The sequence below is a fragment of the Cetorhinus maximus genome, chromosome 3 (assembly GCF_964194155.1).
Source record: "Cetorhinus maximus chromosome 3, sCetMax3.hap1.1, whole genome shotgun sequence".
Lineage (NCBI taxonomy): Eukaryota > Metazoa > Chordata > Chondrichthyes > Lamniformes > Cetorhinidae > Cetorhinus > Cetorhinus maximus.
The window spans coordinates 112,988,910-113,016,130 of NC_135881.1; the positions used below are offsets into that span (position 1 = coordinate 112,988,910).

The following is a 27,221-nucleotide window of genomic DNA, read 5'->3' on the forward strand; positions in this document are numbered from 1 at the left end:
GTATTTTCCTAAGTTATTTTCTTCCATTTCTGTGGTGTGGATCTTCTTGGTTTGAAGAGTTCTTCCTAGATCTGTTGAAGGAGTCTCCATAAAGTAGGCAGCCAAGGAGCTAGTGATTAGCTTTCTGATTTTCCTCACCTTTCTCTAGGGGGAAGCACATAACTTCTACAAAATACATGACCACAGAGCAGAAAAATTCCAGTATGTGTGGAAGCACTGGCATAAATTAGGTCCATACAACTCCTTGGGATCTTGAATCAAAATAGCAATACGCTGTACTGTGCTAAAATAATGTATTACGCTTTAAATTATTTCAAGGTACAACACTAGAACATTAAGGTGAGTCACATTGTCTAATTAAAACATGGGCCTGAATATTTCCCTCGTCGAGTGCATGCAACCGGCAGGCCCGGGAGCGGATGGGAAATGAGCCCCCAACCGCGATCGGCCCCTGACCACGATTTCACGCTGGATGGCCAATTAAGGTCGGGCACAGGATCCAATGGCAACCTGGCGGGCACTTTAAAACCGGCAAAGGCAGCCCCCTAAAGGCTGCCAGGGGAGAATCTTTAGAGTCGGTCCGGAGACTAGAACAACAGCGGCAGGAAACGTGAGGTGGGGGGGCAGGTTGGGTGGGCACTCGGCTCCCCAGTTTCTCAGATGAGTGCCTCACTGTCCTCGAGGAGGAGGTCGATGTCAGGTGGGACACTCTCTTACCCAGGAATCGCATGAGGCGGCCACTGCACCAGACTAAAAAAGCCTGGGAGGAGGTGGCAGCCGAGGTCAGCAACCACGACATTGTGCGGTGCACATGGGTGCAGTGCTGGAAAAGGTTCAACAGCCTGCTGCGCTCCACAAGGTTGAGTACCGTGTTGGCATGGATCAGTTTGGAGAAGTGGTCGTCCCCCTGTGGAGCTCAGGGGTGTTAGGGTCTGAGTGCCGACTGTCAATGACGCCGGAGCTGGCCAAGTGGGTGAGCCCTGGTTGCTTTGACTGAGTGCCTTTTGGCTCAAGGGCCATGACTCAGATGTGCCTTGCAAGGTGTTCCTCAGGTGGAGTTGGCCAGGCTGCAATGGGGCTGCAGGTAGAGAGTGGACTTCAGGAGAAGAGGAGCCATACACCATCGAGAGGTCAAGGTCAAGCGGAGGACTCCAAATCTCCTAATATTGACGAGGTACGAAATGTATGTATTGGAGCTGGAGAGCCGCCACCCACCTCGGTCAGCCAGTCGTGGAGAAGCAGGGGTCTCTGACGAAGCCAAGAGTGCAGTGCAAACATTTTTGTGTATCTCATCATTAATGGGAGCCTCAAACCTGGAGACCCTATTGATTATTGAAAGACGAGGGCACCATGGTGCAGATCTCCATTGTGTCACCAGGGTGCCTGGCATGCACAGTGACAGTGTGATGACTTAAACTAATGACATTCTGTTGTTCTCCCTTAGATTCACCAGCCCTTATTCGCAGGACCCCGAAGAGCCATCCCTGATGCCGGAGGATCACCGGGCTTCATTTGCACCTACGTCACACCTGCTCTCTGAACCAGGCAGCAGCGCAGATACCAGCGCCTCAGCCGTTAGATCATTGACTAGAACGTCGGTGCACAGCGGTGAGGGCACTTCACAGTCGCTTGAGGAGCAGGAGGAGGCAGAGAGTTCCCAAGGCGCCGGCAGTTGGAGGACTGCTGGAGACCAGGACGATGCTCAGTCGAAGGCAGATGACGAGTATCTGGAGTCATCCATTAGGCAGCAGATGTTGAATGTCCAGCAGGATGTGTGGGAAGGTCTGGTGGAGATCCATGATGGTAAGCGTGCCATGGTCTCCATTGTGGAGGAGTCCATGCAGAGCATGAACACTGCATTGAGCCTCATCGCCAAGCGCACTGCCTCCTCCATTGAGAGAATGGCGACTCTCATGAAGAGGCAGTCCAGGAACAGAATCAGGGGTTCCTCGGGTTGCACTCGGACCTGCAAGCCCTCACACAGGAAATGACCTCAGGTGGTCAGCGCCAGTGTGGGAGATGGATGAGGCACCCAGTATCCCAGCTAGGTGCCCGTCCATCAATGGTGAGCAGGGAGGTTCAGAGCGACCTCACGTTAGTGTACGAGCTGCTTGTTGTCTCTGCGGGATCCTCTCTGGATGACAGCAGCAGCTCCTCCACCCTCTGCCAGTGACCATGGCATCTGATGAGGCTGCGATGACTGGGGAGATGCCAGCTGTGGCACCGGCCATGCCCTCCTGGGCAGGACCAGCAGAGGCTCCACTGGCCAGAAGACAACCACCAAGGTCATTAAAGCCAACGTGACAGCAGGCTGCCTCCAAGGCCGGTGCCAGCGAGGGGGGGGACCGGGGCGGCACCAAGGCGCATCACTCGTAAACTTAAGTCTCAGGCACATTGAGCACAAGAGGGACTGTTCACAGTCATCTTCTGTTCTGCCATGTTTTATTAATATGTTTACTAGTGTGGCCATTAACACCAGGTATAGTTCTGTCCATTTGATGTGAGTGTCAAAATGATATAAATTTTGCTTTTGTCTTAATGACCTGAGTATGCTTCACCTTTTATTTTGGTGCAGGGTATGCCAATAGGTAATGCTGGACATGAGTGGCTCTTAACTTTATTGCACAGGCACTGAGTGTTTAGTGTTCAAATGAAAAGGTCATTTCAGACATCCGGGATGGAGGTGGCAGCACTGGCATGGGGATGAAGCTGATCTTTGGCCACCTAGCTAAAGGGGCGTTGGATCAAGGCATCCCTGGTGTCCCTCCCTCCCTGAAGGATACAGAGGTCTGCCTCCACACCCTCAGTGTTCTTCTCACCGTGCTCCTCTTCTGACTCACAACTGGACTCATCCTCTGTGGCCTGTGCAGCTGCATCAAGATCCTCTTCCTCCAATGGGTCCCCCCTTGCCAGTGCCAGATTGTGGAGAGCGCAGCATGCAACCACTATCAGCGACACCTGCTCTGGGAGGTATTGTAGTGCTCCCCCTGAATGGTCCAGGCATCGGAAGCACATCTTCATAAGACCTATGGTCCTCTCTATCACCACCCTTATGGAGGCATGACTCATATTATAACACTGCTCTGTCTCTGTTCTTGGGTGGCAGAGAGGCGTCATAAGCCACCTTTTCAACAGATAGCCTTTGTCACCCAGCAGTCGGGCTGGAGCACTGAGTAGCCTTGACACCTGGGAGTGTCTGAGAATGTAAGCGTCGTGGGAGCTGCCAGGGCATCTTGCACAGACTTGCAGAATCTGCATCCTGTGATCACACACTATCTGCACGTTCATGGAGTGGAAGCCCTTCCTGTTGATGAAGGCACCGGGCTCACCTGCTGGCACCTTGATGGCCATAAGTGTAGAGTCTATTGCACCCTGGACACGGGGGAAGCCAGCAATGGCCACGAAGCTTCTGGCTCACTCTGCCTGGCTGGCCCATCCGTACAGAAATGAATAAATGTCATTAGCCCACTGAACAGAGCTTCTGTCACCAGCTTGACACAACTGTGGACAGCTGATTGGGAGACTCCACAAAGACCCCCTACTGAACCGTGGAACGAGCTGGAGGCATAGACGTTGAGAGCCACCGAGAGCTACTGTGTCTACCCACACAGTTGGAGGTGATCTCAGGCCCAATTATCGGACATATGGAGGTCACAGTCTCCCTAGAGAGGCGGAGCCTCTTTCGGCATTGCACCTCAGACACATTGAGGTAGCTGCATCACTGCCTGTGAACCCTGGCAGCAGGATAGCGACATTTTCTGTGACCCCTTGCACCTCGGACTACCTGCTGGCCCTGCACCCTTGTGCCTGCGCCTCTCCTCCCACAGGTCGCTCCCCTGGAAGCTGTATAGGGACACCCGGCCTCCTCTCCCTACTGCCCCTCTCCCTCCTCAGAGGAGGTGCCTCCAGCAGAGAGCACAACTCCCACTACCAGGGTAACAGAAGGTTGTCTGATACCTGGAAGGGTCCACATGGTCAAAATTCTCCGGAGGCCTTGGAGATACTAATGAGTCCTGAAATGAAGCCTGGAAATACTAAGAACAAAGCTGTCATGTTTAAATGTTTTAAGCAACAAGCAGCAAACCATCTCCTAAACTCCTCACTACTCACAATGGCAATGCTGCTGACCCTTTTTATACCACATGGATGAGGTTTCGTTAAAAGTGGGCTGCCTGCCTGCCCATTTTACCCATGCAACGAGCGTGAAATCACACGAGCAACATAAAATTGCCAGCAAGTGCCTTTTTAATGTCTTTAAGTGGCCTTTTCATTGTTGGCAGGCACGGCTCCAACACCCACGCGCGCGCATCGACCTGAAGATTGTTCACGTGCGAAATGACATCAGGACGCTCGCCTGATGTCATCTCGTGCTATTTCACGTCCTCTCAGGTCGGGCACACACCCGCCCACGAAGCGTAAAATTCTGCCCATGAGGTCTAGTTCTTGTACCAAGAGTAAAATAGATCCAAACTATTTTCATAAAAACTCAATATTAAGTAAAGAGCTATGTTTTGTGCACTATACATTTGTGTAATAAGAGGATTTTAAGTTATAGCAAACCAAAAACCATTTACTAAAAAGATGCTGGATATAAATGCATTTGTTAATCAAATACTGCCTCAAAAGAATTTCATATTTTAATAGTTTTCTTTTCAGTATGGAAAGAATATAAATTGAAGATTTTTTTTATTATTCATTGAATGTGGGCATCTCTGGCATAGCCAACATTTATTGCCCATTCAACTGTCACTGAGGAGGTGTGGTGAGCTATTTTCTTGAACCACTGCAGTCTATGTGCTGAAAGTAACCCCACAGTGCTGTTATAGGAGTTCCAGTATTTTAACACAGGGATGATGAAGGAACAGTGGTACATTTCTAAGTCAGGATAGTAGGGGCAGTTGGAGGTGGTGGTGTTCCCATGCGCCTGTTGTCCTTGTCAATCTAGGTGGCAAAGGTTACAGGTTTGTAAGCTGCTGTTCAAGGAGCATGGGCAAGTTGCTCTGCAGCCATGGTGTGCCAATGGTGGAAAGAATGATTGATTAAGAGGTGTCAATCCAGCGGGCTGCTTTGTCCTGGATGGTGTTGAGCTTCTTGGGTGTTATTGCAGCTCCACTCGTCCAGTCAAGTTCCATCACACTGCTGACTTGTGCCTTGTAGATAGTGGATAGGCTTTTGGGAGTCAGGAGGTGCATAGGCTGTAGATTACCAGCCTACAACCTGCTCTTGTGGCCACAGTATATCTATGGCTGGTCAAGTTAACTTTCTTGTCAATGGTAACCTCCAGGATGTTGAATGGTGGAGAATTTGACAAAGGTAATGACAGTGAATGTCAAGGGGGTGTGGTTAGTCTTTCTCCTGTTGGAGATGGTCATTGCTGGCACTTGTGTGGCATGAATATTACTTGCCAGTTATCAGCCAAAGTCTGAATGTTGTCGAGGTCTTTCTGCATAAGGACACAGAGTACTTCAGTGGGCAGAATTTTGTCAGTGGCACACTGTTCCCAGCAGTGGAACTGGAAGTGTGTGCCGCTTCTGCACTCTTGCTTCTTCCATTTGCCACGCAAATTTAAAGTGCCGGTGGCGTGCACGGGAGACGTTTGATTCCACAGCGGAAGAAGCTTTTCAGTGGTGAAACCCACTGTCAGCTGACAATGCAGCAATTACGAGCAGGCTATTGAATAACCTCCTGGATAAACAGGAAGGCTCTGCATCACAGCCAAAACTTTTCTGCCCAACTCCGTTGCCATTAACATAAGACTTGTTGAGAGTATAAAGGCAGCATTCATGTTCTTTCAAATCTAAATTTCATTTGTAAATAATTCAGATTACATTGGTTTCACTTTATTCATGTGTGCATCATTTTTACTGGTTGAGACTAGCTTAGTCAGAGAGCTAAATGTACTGCCACACCTCATGGTTGGGACACTTTACTGGGGAGTTAGGGACATTTCCTTTAACATGGAAGAAACAATGTTGTGTTTTTTGTTCACTCTTCATTGAATTTTCATGTTCATGTTGTACTTGCCACTCTGCGAGACATGATGAACTTAAGGGCTCAGCTGCCCTTCCCTTTTATGTATTGTTAAGGACATTGTCCAAGATCACTCTCAGTGGGGATAATTGAAATGTTTTAGGTGAACTCATGGATGCACGAAAGAGAAATCATGCTTGACAAATCTACTGGAATTTTTTGAGGATGTAACTAGTAGAGTTGATGAGGGGGAGCCAGTGGATGTAGTTTATTTGGGCTTTCAGAAGGCTTTCGACAAAGTCACACATAAGAGATTAGCGTGTAAAATTAAAGCACATGGGATTGGGGGTAATGTATTGAGATCGATAGAAAACTGGTTGGCAGACAGGAAACAAAGAGTAGGAATAAACGGGTCTTTTCCGAATGGCAAGCAGTGACTAGTTGGGTACTGCAGGAATCGGTGCTGGGACCCAAGCTATTCACAATATATATTAATGATTTAGATGAGGGAACTAAATGTAATATCTCCAAATTTGCAGATGACACAAAGCTGGGTGAGAGGGTGAGCTGTGAGGAGGATGCAGAGATGCTTCAGTGTGATTTGAACGAGCTGAGTGAGTGGGCAAATGCATGGCAGATGCAGTATAATGCGGATAAATGTTAGGTTATCCACTTTGGTAGCAAAAACAGGAAGGTTTTTATCTGAATGGCTATAAATTGAGAGCGGGGAATATGCAACGAGAGCTGGGTATCCTCGTACACCAGTCACTGAAGGTACGCATGCAGGTGCAGCAGGCGGTAAAGAAGGCAAATGGTATGTTGGCCTTCATAGCCAGAAGATTCGAGTACAGGAACAGAGATGTCTCCAGTTTTGGTCTCCTTATCTGAGGAAGGATGTTCTTGCTATAGAGGGAGTGCAGCGAAGGTTTACCCGACTGATTCCTGGGATGGCGGGACTGACATATGAGGAGAGATTGAGTCGGTTAAGATTATATACGCTGGAGTTCAGAAGAATGAGGGGAGAATCTCATAGAAACCTATAAAATTCTAACAGGACTAGGCAGGGTAGATGCAGGAAGGATGTTCCCGATGGTGGGGGAGTCCAGAACCAGGGGTCACAGTCTGAGGATATGGGCTAGAACATTTAGGACTGAGATGAGGAGAAATTTCTTCACCCAGAAAGTGATGAGCCTGTGGAATTCGCTACCACAGAAAGTAGTTGAGGCCAAAACATTGTATGTTCTCAAGAAGGAGTTAGATATAGCTCTTGGGGCAAAAGAGATCAAAGGGTATGGGGAGAAAGCGGGAGCAGGCTATTGAGTTAGATGATCAGCCATGATCATGATGAATGGCGGAGCAAGCTCAAAGGGCCGAATGGCCTTCTCCTGCTCCTATTTTCTATGTTTCCCTGTAAGGACTCTTCCAATCAACACCCTGAGATGATTCCACATTTGGACAGTACTGATGCCAGTCTTAAGGACGTATGGCCTACATACCTAGCATCAAACTGGCACTGAAATTTATATACCACATTATTCATTTGTGTGATAGCCAGAATGTCTTTTTGGCTTGGCAGCAGCATCCTATTAGTGGCAAAGACTGGTGGATTGTACCAAACAGCATGTCCCAGTCACTGTTCGCAGTGGGAAAGGTACAGACCGTACCCAACCAGCCCGTGCTTACAAAACACAGTGTCCGACGTTAGAGGTGATTCCGCAATTGGACAACTTTTGCTAAACAATCCTCAGTGTGCTAAGAATTATGCTGACAACCAATTTAAGATTGTCAGTCAGGCTCGCTGTGTGGTAGATTTGCATGTACTGGAAGCTACATATATTAATACACAGGGCCCTGTTCTTTGCAGGCAGAAAGAACATGTATATACATTGTGCCTGTTTCAGCTAAACAAAATAAGTGACAGCAATTCACTGACTCATTCCTTAGGGCAATGTCTTGACCAATCAGGGCCAAGCTGCCTGGTTTAAATTTCAAACAATGCTTGGCAGTTAGCTATCAGTCACCATCACTGGTGCATTCTCCACGGCAATGCCTCTACCAATCTGAGTCCACTTGCCAAAGAATCAGCACTGTCTTCTCATACAGTATAAATTGTTGCTTTCCCTTATATTGGTATTCTTGCAAAGTGTCCTGATGAGAGCAAGACATTACAGTTTTGTTTCTGCTATCAAAACAATGGATCCATTCTTTACTGGAACAGGAACTAAACAGCAAATCAAGTACCTGGATATACAGAGTTATTTATATTTCTGCTAATTACATAGAGCACAACAATTTAACCGAGGGAGATCAAATGACATTATGAAATGTAAAAGCAAATGTGTTACAACTGTAATCTGAACACTGAGTTTACTGCTTTGAAATCATTCTATTATTGGTTATTGTTTCCGATGTATGTGCTGCATTTGGCATATATGTGTTGGGGGTGGAGATGGAAAGGTAGCCTTAAAGGTCATTGCACTGGGAGCTGTTTTTGTGACTGCAGCAAGCATTCATGTCTCAAGTTCTTAATGGATGACTACATCTGATTAAGAACCATGACGTCAATTGGGTTTATTACAGTAATACTGTAAAAGCTTCAACATGTCTCTTTTTTCAGCAATACGGATGCTATTAGTGCGCAAAGCATCGTCAGGTCATTCAATAAATGCAGGATATCCAATTCAACGGGTGGAGAGGAAGATGATTTGTTGCGGAGGGATTATTATGAAACCAAAAGCACCACCTCTGATCCAGAATGGATTCTTACGATGATGCCATAGTCAAAGTGACTCAGAATGAATTCGATGAACTCTTTGCATCGGATGCCGAAGTCATAAATTTGACAGGTTTAAAAAGGCTTTGCTTGTGATTAAAAGTATCTTTGTAGAACTAATTCATTTAATAAACTATGCCACATTAATATGAATTACTGGTGCTATTCTGTTTACACTTCCAAATGGTAATCACCTAAACTGACGGTTCCCATTTTATACTCAATACACGAGTCGACCCCCATTTTTGGAAGGATGTTTGGAGGCTTCAAAGGTCAACTTATCTGCTGCAAATTACGGTAACTGCTTGGCTACAAGGAAAATAGAAGACAAAAGGAAGAGAGTGAGTCTAATGCAGCTCAGATCATGCTTGGATAATTGAGCTAATTCATAAGCAGCATTGATGAGATCTGGGGGTCAATCAGCTGGCAATCTCTTTAGCCAGAATGTGACAGAGATAGAACTAGAAACAGCCTCAAAATAGAAATAACTGGCCAAAAGTTATTAATGGCATGATATTCTGGTGTACGGTAATGGGTTTTTCCTGGTGACATCAGCAACATGTTACCGCAGCACTGAATGTGCCTCAATTTGTTCACATTACATTGATGTCATTACAGTCTTACTTCTGCTATCACAACAATGGATCCATTCTTCACTGGAACAGGGTCCAAACAGCAAATCAAGTATCTGGATATACAGAATTATTTATATTTCTGCTAATTACATAGAGTATAATAGATGACTGGTAGTAATTACAACAATTTAACCAAGGGAGGTCAAATGACATGAAATGTAAAAGCAGATGTGTTGCAACTGTAACCTGAACACTGAGATTACTGCTCTGAAATTATTCTATTATTGGTTATTGTTTCTGATGTATGTGCTGCATTTGGCATGTATGTGTAGGGGGTGGAGTTGGAAAGGTGGTCTTAAAGGTCATTGCACTGGGAACAGAATTTTGTGACTGTAGCAAGCATTCACGTCTCAAGTTTTTAAACGGATGACTACATCTGATTAAGAGCCATGACGTCAATTGGGTTTATTACAGTATTACGGTAAAATTCTTTTTCCAGATTATGGTACATCTTGTTGCTAAAAATATCCCACCGATGTTTCTGATGAAAACCTATACTGCCGATAGAAGACTAAAATGTCTGGCTCATCAAGTATCAATATGTCATTAACTACTCCTCAGGGACACTGGATTGTCCAGAGTCTGAGCTTGTCTGAGCAAGTTACTGAATATTTTTGTACAATTTCATGCCTGAGCACTCATTACTTAAGATTAGTATGCAGGACTTTAGGTCTCAATGTCAAGGACCAGTTACATCTCCAAGGACAACAATCGGTGCTTTGACTTAAAAAAATACTTAATTTCACCAATACAGGGTTCTTCTTAAAATGAAATCCCTTCAATTATTGATCCTTTTGTTTTTAACATATCTAACTGCAGTAAACCAGTGTTCTTATAGCACCACCAAGTGATTGATAGTCGAAACTACATACTGGTTTGAGTTCGGTCACATCCCATTGAAGATATTCAGCCACATGCATCATTTGACTGATGATCTGGTCAAGTTCCTGGAGAAGAGGAAAAGAACATCTTAATTTAAAAAATAGTAATTTCAATCTAAATTCCTATTTTTAATGTTTTTGGTTATCCTTTTGCAAATGCTTCAAGAGAAGCTTGTATTAACCTTTAAATATTCTTATGTCCATATACCAGTGTTATTAAGAAATATCATGTAAATCACAGATGCTATCATGTAAAAGTTTACAATAATAACAGGCATATGATGCCATGCAGATTCAGATCCTTTATTACCCTTTCACTTGTATTGTGTCACCTCAATTAAAGTCAACATGCTCACAGCACCACATTTTTAGAATAAGAACACAATCAGTCAGTCTACAGTTTAAATTGAATAGAAGCCAAATACACTATCAGTGACTAGTTTGCTAATACAACTATACTATACTGAACTTTCACTTTCAATCCCATTCTCACTCCAACCTGTCCATCTATTGGGCCCCTACAACGTTCTTACCGAGCTTAAAACAAACTTCAGGAGTAACAGCGGAATCTTGAGAGTTTGGCAAGACAAGGGGCTGAGTTTTACAAACCTTGGCGATGGGCGGGAGTCTGACCTGGAAGTGCATGAATCGCCCGACTTCCACCCCGCCTTTGAAAGATGTTGGAAAATACATGTAAATGCCTATTAACAGCTGCTTGGAAGGAAGCCGGCCAATCACATCCAGAAAGGGTGGGCAGCATGCCCAATCAGTGATCAGAAGGCGGGACATCCAGGAGGGCGCAGGCTGTGAACCGGAAGTCAGTCACAGCCACCTATTTGAAGGTTCCCCTGGCATGGGACTGTGACAGCTGCATCAGAAATCGTTCTTTGGAGGCGCAAGTATTTTTGTGGGGAAGAATATAAATTCCGAAGAATTATTGCATAGCGAAGGGTTTGGTTTTAAATGTGGATAATTATTCTGCTTGTTTTGAAGCTTTCAGGACCTTTGCAAGGGAGGAAAGAATATTTGAATGCAGCTGACCCATTCCCCAGATGAATAGCAAGTGTTTAGGGAGATATTCAAAGTCAGCCCTTTAACTCTCTTTGTCCCTCCACAGATGGCTGAGAGATTGTAGCCAGGAGCTGGGGAGCCCTGATGGCTGAGAGATTGTAGCCAAGTCCTTGTGAGTCGTCCTCTAGACTATAAGTGATAGGCGGGAGGTCCTCTTACCCACTGACAGGAACAGCAGACCTCCCAGCCATACCAAAGCAGCCTAGAGGAAAGGCACAGCCGATCTTCTGACTCAACTACATTTTCTGACACGCTACCCCACCATGTGCCTTGATTCCCTGAGAGATCAAAAATCTATCTATTCCAGCCTTGAATATATTCAATAATGGAGAATCCAAAACCCTCTGAGGTAGACAATTCCAAAGAATCACAATTTCTCCTTATCTCAATCCTAAATGATCGCCCCCTTATCCTGAGACTGTGCCCCTATATTCTCGATTCCCCAGCCAGGCCCAAACTCTAGGCGTTCACCCTGTCAAGTTCCTTCTGAATCTTATATATTTCATCTCCCATTCTTCTGAACTCTGGAATACAGGCCCAATTTACTCAGCCTCTCATCATTGCAACTCTCTCATTCCGGGGACCGCCCAATCTAGTGAACCTCTGCTGTACTGTTTCCAAGGCAAGTATCTTTCTTTAGATATGGAGATAAAAACTGCACACAGTCCTCCAGGTGTGGTCTCAGCAAAGCTCTGTAATTCTGGCAAGACTTTTTTTGTTCTTAATCTCCAATCATCTTGCAATAATGGCAACATGCCATTTGCCTTCCTAATTGCTTGCTGTACCTGCATGTTAAATTTCTGTGTTGCTTGCATGCATATGCCCAAGTCCCTCTCAGCATCGACATTTAGTAGTTTCACATTTTATAACAAATGTTTTGCTTTTCTATTCTTACTACCAAAGTGAATAGCCTCATACTTCCCCACGTTATACCCCATCTGCCACCTTGTTGCCCACTCACTTAACCTGTCCATATCTCTTTGTAGCCTCACTGTGTCCTCCTCACTGCTTACATTCCCATCTAGCTTTTTTGTTAGCAAATGTAGATTCATTACTCTCAGCCTCTTCATCCAAGGCATTAAATAGATATTAAATAGCTGAGGCCCCAACACTGATTCTTGTGGTACTCTAGTTACATCCTTCCAATTTGAAAATGCCACATTCATCCATACTTTTTGCTTCCTAACCATTAACAATCCTCCATCCATGCCAATATATTACCCCAAACTCTATGGGCCTTTATCTCATGTACTAACTTTCCATGTGACCTTACTGGATCACGTTGCTGCAATACCAACTTTCCACCACAGTGGCTTCTCCCTCATCAGGAGCATTTAATGCAGCCTTTCATTGAGGGGTAGGAGAAATACACCCTATAGGGTCATAGGGGAAGCATGTGTGTAGGTCTTAAATCACATGTGCACTGAGCAGGTTTTTATTTCCCCTTTCCATGAACAGTGTTTGTTGGATAAGGCCATTTCAAGATTACATGTCAGGAGGAGACAGAAATGACTGTTCAACTTGAGTGGAGGGAATGTGTTGGGACTTGTAGAACCCAGTTACACGCTTGTTGTGGGATGGCCGAGTTGGTACTATAGATAGAGTTGATCAGCAGACACTTCTACGGTGGAAAACATTCTGTTTATTTACAAAAGTGTTCAGCAGCTACTCGTGTGCTTTCACATCAAACCCTATCCCCATACTACTGACTACTAACTACAGGCTACTGACTAGAGGTAGCCTGCGCTACTCATCTATTGGTTACACAAGATCATGTGATCTTCCTTTATACCATCCTTCTTAAATGTATTCTACACATTAGATAAAACCATAATTACCACATCCCTCCCCTTTACTCGGAAATGCATTTTACATTTACAATTTTCTCAAAATAGCAAATTATTTACACAGATAAGTAATTTACAAATTCAATCTTTCTGGGGGCTTCCTTATGCGTGTAAAATGTCTCAGTTCTAGAGCTTGAGATGCTTTGTCAGGAACCTCCTTCTCTGGAGCTGTCTGAACATCAGGTTCTTCAGCGGGTACCTGCAAATCTGTTTCCTCAACTCTTGCAGATACGTCAGACACATCAGACATGTCCGTACTAGGCTGAGTTCTCTCAACAGGAAACGTTGACCCGGTCGTGAACACTGGTACAATCCTTTCTTCGTGATTTGTTTCTCTTTTCCTTAGATGATCCACATGTCTCTGTATGACTCGGCCTTCCACCGTCACGTGGTAAGATAGAGGTCCAGTCACTGCACTTATTTCACCCGGTAACCACTTTGGTCCTTCTCCGAAGTTCTTCATGTATACCATCTCTCCCACGGTAAACTTCCTCTTATGACTATGCCAGTCGTATCTACTTTTCTGACTTCCCTGACTCCTTTCCACCTTCCCCTCTAAATTCGGCATTATTAAGCTCAATCTTGTCCTGAGGTGGAGTTTCATCAATAATTCCACAGGTGTGACGCCTGTTGTTGTGTGAAGGGTGGCCCAATAATGAAAAATAAAGTGTGCTAGCTTGGTTGCTAAGGAATCTCCAGTTAACTTTTTCATGCCTGACTTGAACATTTGAACCGCCCTTTCAGCCAATCCATTTGAGGAAGGGTGGTACGGTGAAGTTTTTACATGAGTGATAGCGTTGAAGCTAATAAACCGTTGAAACTCAGCACTCGTAAATGCTGTGCCATTATCATGTACAAGTACTTCTGGTAGGTCATTAATGGCAAAACTTTGACATAGCTTCTCAATTGTAGCAGAAGACGTTGGTGACTTGATCTCGTATATGTCCATCCATTTTGCGTGGGCATCAACAATGAGCAGGAACATTGAATATATGGAACCTTTCATGGGAACAATGTGTAATCGTACCCGTGGCCTTCCTGGCCACTCCCAAGGGTGCAATGGAGCTGTTGAAAGCAACTTTGCAATTGTTGACATTGCACACAATTCTTCACTAAACTCTCTATTTCTCCATCCATCCATCCCAGGCCAACATAGATAGCTGTGTGCTATGGTCTTCATTCGGGAAATTCCTGGACATTCACTATGTAGTTCAATTAACAATGGTTTTCTTCCCTTTGGAGGAACAATCACTCGTGCTCCCCACAATAAGATACCATCCTGGCTGGTTACTTCATGTTGCAGTACGGTTTTATTTCAGCAGATACAGGCTTTTGTGACCAACCATGTAGCACTTGTTGCTGGGTCCCAACTTTTCAGTCTCTGATCTGTCTAGCACATACCGGCGATGAATCTAAGAAATTTAACAATAAAACAAGTTCTTATGGAATTGGGACGTCCTCATCATTTTCTTGTAAAGGGAAATGACTAAGGGCATCGCCGTTTGCAATTTGATTTCCAGACCTATGTACAAAAATGTACTGTATGCTGCCAGGATTAAAGCCCATTGTTGTATTCTTGCTGAGGTAATGGGTGGTATAGCCTTGGCCTCGCTGAACAATCCTAGCAATGGCTTGTGGTCTGAAACGATGGTAAAATGACAGCCATGTACGTACTGGTGAAATTTCTTGATACCAAAGATGATTGACAGGCCTTCTTCTTCTGTGTGTCCCTTTTCCGCTGCAGTGAGCATTCTTGATAAATATCCTATAGGCTATTCTGCATCATCATCCATTCGATGGGAGAGCACTGCTGTAGGGGGATGCATCACATGTCAACACCAATTCTTTTGTCTGGTCATAATGCACTAATAGGTTGGACGAGAGCAACCTTTATGAAAGCTTCCTTCTGGGGCGCCTCCCAAGACCAACATCGGTTCTTCTTGAGTAGATAATGCAGGGGTGCCAGTTCCACAGACAAATTGGGTAAGAACCGCCCATATTAATTGATCGTTCCTCGGAATGATTTGAGCTCTGAGGTGTTCTTTGGCACAGGTGCCTCTCTTATGGCTCTCACTTTTTCCTCAACCGGGTGGAGGCCCTGTGAATCCAGCCAGTGACCCAAATAGATTACCTCTCTCACTTGGAACATGCACTTTTCTTTTTTTAAATGCACTCCAGCTTGCAAGAAATGTTTTAAGACTTCTAAGTTCGTCAAAAGCTCCTTTTCAGCGAGTCCTGTCACCAGAACATCGTCAAAATAAACATGCAATTATGGAGAGAAAAAAAAGTTAACATTTCGAGTCCTTATGACTCTTCTTCAGCTTTATGGCTGAAGAATAAGGACTCAAAATGTTAACTCTGTATTTTTTTCTCCCCACAGATGCTGTTAGACCTGCTGAGTTTTTCCAGCATTTTCTGTTTTTGTTTCAGATTTTCAGCAGCCACAGTATTTTACTTTTATCCATTGCAATTATTCCTTGCTTTCGCTGCTAAGTCATTTCTTTTTATTTTTCTGCTAGCAGTGGCTGTTTCCCACTTCTTGACAGAGTCTTGCATTTTCACACCATTTTTGGCTGGGGCTTCCCACCCAACGTGGAGGATGGCACTATTTTGCACACCTTGTATGGCTCTTGAATCCCTTACTGTGCTTTCCATGGTCAGTGCTATCTCTAGCACTTTCTTAAAATCCAAATTTGATACAGACAGTAATCCCTTCTGAATCGTGTCCTCATTCACACCACACACTAAATGATCTCTGAGCATGTTGTTTAGAGAAACTCACTATGTTCCATTAACGGTTTCAAACTTACCACATAACAAGCAACTGTCTCCCCCGGGGCTTTATTTCTCGAGTTAAACTTGAACCATTGCATCGTTACCAAGGGTTTTGGCTGGTAATGACCCTTCATGAGGTCCACCAATTCATCAACATTTTTTGAATCTGGGGCACTGGGTGCCATCAAACTTTGAATCAAGCCGTAGGCTTTATTCCCACATTTAGGTAAGATGATCACTCGCCTCTTCTCTTCCCCCGTGATCTCGCTCGCTTGGAAAAAGAACGCAATGTGTTCAATGTAATGAGACCAATCGTCCGTGCCTGGATCAAAAGGATCAACTCTTCCAAATTGCGGCATTCTGTGAGGGGGTTGCTTCAATGATTTGAACGGACTTCTACTTACAATTACTGTGTGAGGTACAGCCCAATTTTGTTTCTCTTGATTTCTTCCGTTAACTTATTTTACTCTCAATGCCATTTTGTTGTATCTTTGCTTTATCCTTGCTTTGTCCTCGTCGCCAATTTGTTTGGAATTGTAGATCCCAGTTGCATGCTTGTTGTGGGATGGCCGAGTTGGTACTATAGATAGAGTTGATCAGTAGGCACTTCTTAGGTGGAAAACATTCTGTTTATTTACAAAGGTACTCAGCAGCTACTCATGTGCTTTCGCATCAAACCCTATCTCCATACTACTGACCACTAACTACAGACTACTGACTACAGAGGGTAGCCCACGCTACTCTTCTATTGGTTACACGAGATCATGTGATCTTCCTTTATAACATCCTTCTTAAAGGTATACTACATATTAGATAAAACCATAATTACCACAGAATGTATGGCATGTTCTTGCAGCAACATATGGGAGTACTTCAGAAAAGATAAGATGGTCAGTGGCAGAGGTGCCCATTAATTTAAGCGGTTTTCAGACACAAGGTTCCACACTAATCTCCCTGCCTGACATCAATCCTGTTCATATCTTCCTTCCTACCCTTGTCCTCTTCCAGTGAGCCTCCTCAACCTGCCACATACACATTTCTCATTTGATTACAAAATTATGCATACAGCAGACGATGTTGGTTTTGAAACTTTGCCAGGACAGTAGGTTAGCTTCCTGCACAAATGGTTCCTCATGATATAATAGTTTCTGGAGTACACCTATGGTGTGCTCCCCCATCACTCAAGTGCTGGTATATGGGCCTCATTGTATTAGCACTTTGCTGCATTGTGGGGTTTTTAATTGGGTTGTGAGCCATGGTTGCAAAGGGTCAGCCTTTAGCTCCCAAAGTGAGCTTGTTGGGACCATCAGCTCATGCAAGCACTGTAGAAACCTGCGGAAGAAAATCCTCATGGCTGGAAAAGAAAAGTAGAATACTTCTGGGATCTAGAGCCACCTGAAGATTTATGAAAGGCATCCTTTTCCATCCAGGTGCAGCCAGGCTGCTCAAGTGGGAGCGCTAATGGCCACATGGGTTCCGTCAATAAAATTTTGGGGCTTTGAGCTAACTATCAGAGCTCTGTAAAGGTTACCATATTATCTCATCTGTCACTAGGCTACCCAACAGCCCACTATTCTGAACATTGGCTTTAACAGCTGCAAAAATCCTTTCCATTCTTGGATGGATTTTTCTTTTTTTAACTCCCAATACTGCCTCTCTAATTGCTTTGAAGCCTTTTCACTGTATGTCTGAGATAAACTTCATATATAATCCAGTAAAGTAGAAAGAACTTGCATTAATATGGCACCTTTCATAACCAATGAATTACTGTTTGAAGTGTTGTCACTGTAGTTTGGAGGACCTGCATGGCAGTCAAATTGCAGACAGCAAGGTCACACCTCTGGATATGGTGGGAAGTTCTATGCTAATCATTTTGACAAATTAAGAGGTAATAATCAAACCTAATTGTATCTTGCAACAAATAACTTTCCAACATAAGCAAGATAGCTTTTGCACTGTATCAGTACAGCATGAATATCCTGCTTTTGACAAAAACAAAATACTGCATTGATGCCGAAGTGTTTCACAACAGCATTTGGCGGGCTACAATTTGAGGGGAACTCAGAGATGAGTACACAGAAATGTTGCGGAGGGCTCGGCCAAGTTGCCTGTTGGACTTCAAGGTTGAGGCGCATTGGTGGGGTGGGGGGCGGGGGGGCAAGGGTCACCCTGCAGTTCAAGGTAGCACATAAACACGTGCAGAGTTGGGGAGAGGGGTGGGTGGGCCAAGGGAAGCAGACAAACATTAGGAAAGCCTTGTATAAAGTGACCATTCCTCTGCCGCTGAGACAGCTCAGGTGCAGCCACATTGATATGATTGGAAACAAAAACAGAATTACCTGGAAAAACTCAGCAGGTCCGGCAGCATCGGTGGAGAAGAAAAGAGTCGACGTTTCGGGTCCACACGACCCTTCAACAGAACTGAAGTATAGTTAGGAGAGGGGTGAAATATAAGCTGGTTTAAGGTGGGGGGCGGGGGGGAGAGAAGTTGAGGGTGGGGTGGTTGTAGGGACAAGCAAGCAGTGATAGGAGCAGATAATCAAAAGATGTCACAGACAAAAGGATCAAAGAGGTGTTGAAGGTGGTGATATTATCTAAGAAAAGTGCTAATTAAGAATGGATGGCAGGAGTTGGATTGGATTGGAGTTGGCTTCTAGCTTCTCTGCCCACGCAAGCAAAGCAGAGGCATCAAAGTGCCACCCAGTACTCCTTGGGCACAGACAGCAAAGTAATGAGCATTTTAGTGGACTGCAGAACAATTGGACAACTCCACATGTTGTATAATCTCCGTGCTAAAGCTGGTCATGGAGCAGTCACTGCTGGAGGTGTTCACAGCCCCTGGTAACGTCATCATCCGGGTTTGGACCAGTCTCCCCCATGGTTCAAGCTAACAGGGCAGCCTCGCAGATGACCAAGAACCAGTGTCACCGAAGACTGCGCATGTCTAGGGAACTGGTTGGTCACATCTGCCAGCTGCTGCAGGATTTGATGCCATGGGGACATCAAGGACATCGACTGCCAGTGGCCGTGAAAGTGACCACAGTGCTCAATTTCTATGCCAGTGGCTCCTTTCAGGGCCCCACAGGTGATCTCTGTGGGATCTCACAAGCCTTCACCCACAAATGCATCCATGAGGTCACTGATTCCATCTTTGTGAGGGCACACAGCTTTGTGCATCTCGCCCGGACCAGGACATCCAGGATGCAAGAGCGATTGCATTTGCCCAGATTTCAGGTTTTCCACAGGTGCAGGGTCCCATCGACTGCACTCATGTGGGGCTCAGATCTCCGTCACAACACGTGGTCAGCTATCTCAACCGCAAGGGGTTCCATTCGCTGAATGTGCAGCTGATGTGGGGCCACTACAAACACATCCTGCAGGTCTACGCACAGTTTCCAGGGAGTATCCACGACTCCTACATTCTCAGTCGGTCACAGATCCCTGAGGTCTTCCAAGGCCCACAGAAGCTGCAGGGTTGGCTCCTCGGGGACAAGGACTACCCGCAGAGGATGTGGCTGATGACACTCGTGCGGTGACCTCAGACTGCAGCAAAGCAAAGTTCTAGCAAGGCTCATACTGCAACTCATGGAGCAAACCATCGGGATGCTGAAGATGAGGTTCCAGTGCCTGAACCTGTCTGGTGGAGCCCTGCAATACAGTCCACAGAGGGTGTCACACATCGTCGCCCCCCCACTGCTGCACCCTTTACAACCTGGCACTGCAGCAGGGAGAGGAGCTGGCTGAGGAGGAGATGGAGGAGCTGCATGTCTCCTCCAATGAGAATGGCGCCAACAGGGATGAGGATGAGGAGATCCTCAAAGGCGACGATGATGGTGTTGAGGCTCTCGCACTGGTCAGATGAGGCAGGCGTGCTCGGGAAGCCCTCATAGCTGCTAGATTTGTGGAGAATGATGATGAAATGCAGTGAGGAGACACCATAGATCCTCACATTGTGTCTATGAACATTTGACTCCAGTCTGGCTTATGGCAATGCACATACCCTCTGTGAGAATGCTCCTGTCATGGAGACACAGTGGAGGCCCAAATAGTCACTCGATTGAAGGAGGATGACAACGACATGCAGTCAGGACACTCCATAGGTCTTCACATAGCCTCTGGGAATGTCTGACTCCTGTCTGGTCGAGGGCAGCTCACTTGTTACCAGGGTCATATCATAGGAACACAGGTATGAAACTTTAAAAGCACCTGAATCATTGCCAGCCTTCAGCACCTGAACCCTTCAGGAGCACAGCGTCACTGGTCACAGATGCTGATGCCCGCCCACAACATTCTGGCAGCAATGACAAGCATCATTGAGATACAGGCATCAGTAATGTGTCCAGGGAGTGTGAGGTCGGACAATCACTTTGGTCTGAAGGCTGCACAAAGCACAGGGAAGAGGCCCTGCCTTTATCTTGGGCAGAAAGGTTTGACATCTGAGTCATTTACAGAGATAGTGTGAGAGGAGCAGGACCATATACAGGGAGAGAGTGTGAGAGAAACAGCGGGGTCATTTAAAGCAAGAGAGTGTGATAGAGGCAGGGCCTTTAACAGTGAGAGAGTGTGAGAGGAGCTGCATGGTCATTTACAGCGAGAGGGTGTGATAGGAGCAGGGCCTTTAACAGTGAGAGAGTGTGAGAGGAGCTGCATGGTCATTTACAGCGAGAGGGTGTGAGAGAAACAGCGGGGCCATTTACAGCAAGAGAGTGTGAGAGCAGCAGGGCCTTTAACAGCGAGAGAGTGTGAGACCATTAAAGAGCGTGAGAGGGGAAAGAGCATGGAGAGCAGCTGATTGGTGAGTAGGATTGGTGAGTATTTCTTGTTTTTAAAGTAAAAGTAAGCTCTTTAGTTTGTGTTTAGATTTCTAGTCTTTTTTTCTCTTTTTCTTAAAGATAGCTTGTTAAGTATAAGATCGATACTAAAACAGAATTACCTGGAAAAACTCAGCAGGTCTGGCAGCATCGGCAGAGAAGAAAAGAGTTGACGTTTTGAGTCCTCATGACCCTTCAGCAGAACTGAGTAAAGTTAGGAAAGGGGTGAAATATAAGCTGGTTTAAGGTGGGGGGTGGGGTGGCTGTGGGGACAAGCAAGCAGTGATAGGAGCAGATAATTAAAAGATGTCACAGACAAAGGAACAAAGACGTGTAAAAGGTGGTGATATTATCTAAGAGAATGTGCTAATTAAAAATGGATGGCAGGACACTCAAGGTACAGCTCTAGTGGGGTTGGGGTGGAAAGACTGACAGGGCATTACAGGTATAAATTTAAAAATAATGGAAATAGGTGGGAAAAGAAAAATCTATATAAATTATTGGAAAAAACAAAAGGGAGGGGGAAGAAACGGAAAGGGGGTGGGGATGGGGGAGGGAGTTCAAGATCTAAAGTTGCTGAATTCAATATTCAGTCCGGAAGGCTGTAAAGTGCCGAGTCGGAAGATGAGGTGCTGTTCCTCCAGTTTGCGTTGGGCTTCACTGGAACAATGCAGCAAGCCAAGGACAGACATGTGGGCAAGAGAGCAGGGTGGAGTGTTAAAATGGCAAGTGCCAGGGAGGTTTGGGTCTTTCTTGCGGACAGACCGCAGGTGTTCTGCAAAGCGGTCGCCCAGTTTACGTTTGGTCTCTCCAATGTAGAGGAGACCGCATTGGGAGCAACGAATGCAGTAGACTAAGTTAGGGAAATGCAAGTTAAATGCTGCTTCACTTGAAAGGAGTGTTTGGGCCCTTGGACGGTGAGGAGAGAGGAAATGAAGGGGCAGGTGTTGCATCTTCTGCGTGGGCATGGGGAGGTGCCATAGGTGGGGGTTGAGGAGCAGGGGGTGATGGAGGAGTGGACCAGGGTGTCCCGGAGGGAACGATCCCTACAGAAAGCTGCCGGGGGGGTAAAGGGAAGATGTGTTTGGTGGTGGCATCATGCTGGAGTTGGCGGAAGTGGCGGATGATGATCCTTTGAATGCGGAGGCTGGTGGGGTGATAAGTGAGGACAAGGGGGACCCTATCATGTTTCTGGGAGGGAGGAGAAGGCGTGAGGGCGGATGCGCGGGAGATGGGCCGGACACGGTTGAGGGCCCTGTCAACGACCGTGGGTGGAAAACCTCGGTTAAGGAAGAAGGAGGACATGTCAGAGGAACTGTTTTTGAAGGTAGCATCATCAGAACAGATGTGACGGAGGCGAAGGAATTGAGAGAATGGGATGGAGTCCTTACAGGAAGCGGGGTGTGAGGAGCTGTAGTCGAGGTAGCTGTGGGAGTCGGTAAGCTTGTAATGGATATTGGTGGACAGTCTATCATCAGAAATTGAGACAGAGAGGTCAAGGAAGGGAAGGGAAGTGTCACAGATGGACCATGTGAAAATGATGGAGGGGTGGAGATTGGAAGCAAAATTAATAAATTTTTCCAGGTCCCGATGAGAACATGAAGCAGCACCGAAGTAATCATCGATGTACCGGAGAAAGAGTTGTGGGAGGGGGCCGGTGTAGGACTGGAACAAGGAATGTTCCACATACCCCATAAAGAGACAGGCATAGCTGGGGCCCATGTGGGTACCCATAGCCACACCTTTTATTTGGAGGAAGTGAGAGGAGTTAAAGGAGAAATTGTTCAGTGTGAGAACAAGTTCAGCCAGACGGAGGAGAGTAGTGGTGGATGGGGATTGTTCGGGCCTCTGTTCAAGGAAAAAGCTAAGGGCCCTCAGACCATCCTGGTGGAGGATGGAGGTGTAGAGGGATTGGACGTCCATGGTGAAGAGGAAGCGGTTGGGGCCAGGGAACTGGAAATTATTGATGTAACGTGAGGCGTCAGAGGAATCACGGATGTAGCTGGGAAGGGCCTGGACAAGGGGTGAGAGAAGGGAGTCAAGATAACGAGAAATGAGTTCCCTGGGGCAGGAACAGGCTGACACGATCGGTCTGCCGGGACAGTTCTGTTTGTGGATTTTGGGGAGGAGGTAGAAGCGGGCCGTCTGAGGTTGGGCGACTATCAGGTTGGAAGCTGTGGGAGGAAGATCTCCAGAGGAGATGAGGTCAGTGACAGTCCTGGAAACAATGGCTTGATGTTCTGTGGTGGGGTCATGGTCCAGGGAGAGGTAGGAGGAAATGTCTGCGAGTTGATGCTCAGCCTCCGCGAGGTAGAGGTCAGTGCGCCAGACAACAACAGCACCACCCTTGTCAGCGGGTTTGATGACAATGTTGGGGTTGGACCTGAGAGAACAGAGTGCAGTAAGTTTAGAGAGAGACAGATTAGAATGGGTGAGAGGAGCAGAGAAATTGAGACGACTAACGTCACGCCGACAGTTCTCAATGAAAAGATCAAGAGAAGGTAAGAATCCAGAGGGAGGGGTCCAGGTGGAGGGAGAATATTGGAGGTGGGTAAAAGGATCCGTTGAACGTGAGAGGACTCCTGCCCAAAGAAGTGAGCACGGAGACGTAGACGGCGGAAGAAGAGTTCAGCATTGTGCCAGATGACTCTTCTTCTGCCGTCTTCGTCTCCGTGCTCACTTCTTTGGGCAGGAGTCCTCTCCCCGTTCAACGGATCCTTTTACCCACCTCCAATATTCTCCCTCCACCCGGACCCCTCCCTCTGGATTCTTACCTTCTCTTGATCTTTTCATTGAGAACTGTTGGTGTGACGTTAGTTGTCTCAATTTCTCTGCTCCTCTCACCCATTCTAACCTGTCTCTCTCTAAACTTACTGCACTCTGTTCTCTCAGGTCCAACCCCAACATTGTCATCAAACCCGCTGACAAGGGTGGTGCTGTTGTTGTCTGGCGCACTGACCTATACCTCGCGGAGGCTGAGCATCAACTCACAGACATTTCCTCCTACCTCTCCCTGGACCATGACCCCACCACTGAACATCAAGCCATTGTTTCCAGGACTGTCACTGACCTCATCTCCTCTGGAGATCTTCCTCCCACAGCTTCCAACCTGATAGTCGCCCAACCTCAGACGGCCCGCTTCTACCTCCTCCCCAAAATCCACAAACAGAACTGTCCCGGCAGACCGATCGTGTCAGCCTGTTCCTGCCCCAGGGAACTCATTTCTCGTTATCTTGACTCCCTTCTCTCACCCCTTGTCCAGGCCCTTCCCAGCTACATCCGTGATTCCTCTGACGCCTCACGTCACATCAATAATTTCCAGTTCCCTGGCCCCAACCGCTTCCTCTTCACCATGGACGTCCAATCCCTCTACACCTCCATCCTCCACCAGGATGGTCTGAGGGCCCTTAGCTTTTTCTTTGAACAGAGGCCCGAACATTCCCCATCCACCACTACTCTCCTCCGTCTGGCTGAACTTGTTCTCACACTGAACAATTTCTCCTTTAACTCCTCTCACTTCCTCCAAATAAAAGGTGTGGCTATGGGTACCTGCATGGGCCCCAGCTATGCCTGTCTCTTTATGGGGTATGTGAAACATTCCTTGTTCCAGACTTATCCGGCCCCCTCCCACAACTCTTTCTCCGGTACATCGATGATTACTTCGGTGCTGCTTCATGCTCTCGTCGGGACATGGAAAAATTTATTAATTTTGCTTCCAATCTCCACCCCTCCATCATTTTCACATGAGCCATCTCTGACACTTCCCTTCCCTTCCTTGACCTCTCTGTCTCAATTTCTGGTGATAGACTGTCCACCAATATCCATTACAAGCCTACCGACTCCCACAGCTACCTCGACTACAGCTCATCACACCCCGCTTCCTGTAAGGACTCCATCCCATTCTCTCAGTTCCTTTGCCTCCGTCACATCTGTTCTGATGATGCTAACTTCAAAAACAGTTTCTCTAACATGTCCTCCTTCTTCCTTAACCGAGGTTTTCCACCCACGGTCGTTGACAGGGCCCTCAACCGTGTCCGGCCCATTTCCCGCGCATCCGCCCTCACGCCTTCTCCTCCCTTCCAGAAACATGATAGGGTCCCCCTTGTCCTCACTTATCACCCCACCAGCCTCCGCATTCAAAGGATCATCCTCCGCCATTTCCGCCAACTCCAGCATGATGCAACCACCAAACACATCTTCTCTTCACCCCCACTGGCGGCATTCCATAGGATCGTTCCCTCCGGGACACCCTGGTCCACTCCTCCATCACCCCCTGCTCCTCAACCCCCACCTATGGCACCTCCCCATGCCCACGCAAAAGATGCAACACCTGCCCCTTCACTTCCTCTCTCCTCACCGTCCAAGGGCCCAAACACTCCTTTCAAGTGAAGCAGCATTTCACTTGCATTTCCCCTAACTTAGTCTACTGCATTCGTTGCTCCCAATGCGGTCTCCTCTACATTGGAGAGACCAAACGTAAACCGGGCGACCGCTTTGCAGAACACCTGAGGTCTGTCCGCAAGAAAGACCCAAACCTCCCTGGCACTTGCCATTTTAACACTCCACCCTGCTCTCTTGCCCACATGTCTGTCCTTGGCTTGCTGCATTGTTCCAGTGAAGCCCAACGCAAACTGGAGGAACAGCACCTCATCTTCCGATTAGGCACTTTACAGCCTTCCGGACTGAATATTGAATTCAACAACTTTAGATCTTGAACTCCCTCCCCCATCCCCACCCCCTTTCCGTTTCTTCCCCCTCACTTTTGTTTTTTCCAATAATTTATAAAGATTTTTCTTTTCCCACCTATTTCCATTATTTTTAAATCTATACCTGTAATGCCCTGTCAGTCTTTCCACCCTGACCCCACTAGAGCTGTACCTTGAGTGTCCTGCCATCCATTTTTAATTAGCACATTCTCTTAGATAATATCACCACCTTTTACGTCTTTGTTCCTTTGTCTGTGACATCTTTTAATTATCTGCTCCTATCACTGCTTGCTTGCCCCTACAACCATCCCCCCACCCCCCAACTTCTCTCCCCCCACCTTAAACTAGCTTATATTTCACCCCTCTCCTAACTTTACTCAGTTCTGCTGAAGGGTCATGAGGACTCGAAACGTCAACTCTTTTCTTCTCTGCCGATGCTGCCAGACCTGCTGAGTTTTTCCAGGTAATTCTGTTTTTGTTTTGGATTTCCAGCATCCGCATTAGTTTTTTGTTTTTATAAGATCGATACTGGTGTGTATAAAAAAATAATTATAATAAAGTGTAAAGAGTGGGGATACTAGAATAATTAGTCAATAAACTGAATAAAATACGATAGTGATGGCAGGACGGGTGATGTGTGCTACTGCAGCATGTGGGAACTGCTGAACACCAAGGTGATCCACAGCAAACACATCTGTAGTAAATGTTTGCAGCTCGAGGAACTTTGGATCCGAGTTAAGGAGCTGGAGTCCGAGCTGCAGACAATGCACCACATCAGGGAGGGGGAAAGTTACCTGCACACTTCGCTCCAGGAGGCAGTCACACCTTTAGATTAGGTAATTCAAACTTGGTCTGTGATTTGGGACAGGAGGGTGTGAGGCAGGTGAGGCAGGTATTGGGACCCAGGGGGTAGTATTCGAGGAGCCTCGGCCCCTGCAACTGTCCAACAAAGGACATCTCCTCAGGGCTGGAGAGGCACTTGGAGTGGGAGGGGAGGGATCCAGTTGTTGTTGTCCATGTCGGTACCAATGACATTGAAAGGACTAGAAAGGAGGTTCTGCTGAAAGTAGTTGAACCATTAGGAGCTAAATTAAAAAGCAGAACCTCCAAGGTAATAATCTCAGGACTGCTACCTGAGCCTCAGGCAAACTGGCATAGGGTGAATAAAGTCAAGAAGTTAAATGTGTGGCTCCAAGGTTGGTGTGGGAGGAATTGGTATTAGTTCATGGGGCACTGGCATCTGTACTGAGGTAGAAGGGAGCCGTTCTGGTGGGACGGGCTTCACTTGAACTGTGCTGGGACCAGTGTCCTGGCGAACCGAATAACTAGGGGCTGTAGAGAGGGCTTTAAACTAAATAGAGGGGGTAGGGCTCTGAAAAGGGGATACATAAGCTTACAAGGCAAAAGGATATGGCAGCCTTGCACGGCAGCAATTTAGGTAACAATACCCAGAGTGTGACAGGAAGGGACAGAGTGTAAATAGCATCAAAGGGGGAAGAAATAGTACAAAGGCAAAATTAATGGCCTTTTACTCAAATGCACATAGTATTTGGAACAAAATAAATGAATTAATGCCACAAATAGAGATTAATGGGTATGATCTTGTAGCCATTATAAGGTTACAAGGAGATCAAAGCTGGGAACTAAATATTCAGGGTTATCTGAATTTTCAAAGGACAGGCAGGAAGGAAAAGGCGGTGGGGTAGCTTTGTTAATACGAGATGAAATAAGTACAATAGCAAAAAGGACCTT

The 27,221-nt window shown here is 46.3% G+C and overlaps 1 protein-coding gene across 6 annotated transcripts in view; it reads right to left on the reverse strand.

The window, feature by feature from the left end:
• dgkb (diacylglycerol kinase, beta) overlaps window positions 1-27,221 on the reverse strand; it is a 959,831-nt gene that overhangs the window by 693,994 nt on the left and 238,616 nt on the right. For all 6 annotated transcript variants that reach the window (XM_078535051.1, XM_078535068.1, XM_078535062.1 and 3 more), the window contains one exon: window positions 10,251-10,325. In XM_078535051.1, the coding sequence (XP_078391177.1) occupies window positions 10,251-10,325 (75 nt within the window). The remainder of the gene's footprint in view (window positions 1-10,250; window positions 10,326-27,221) is intronic.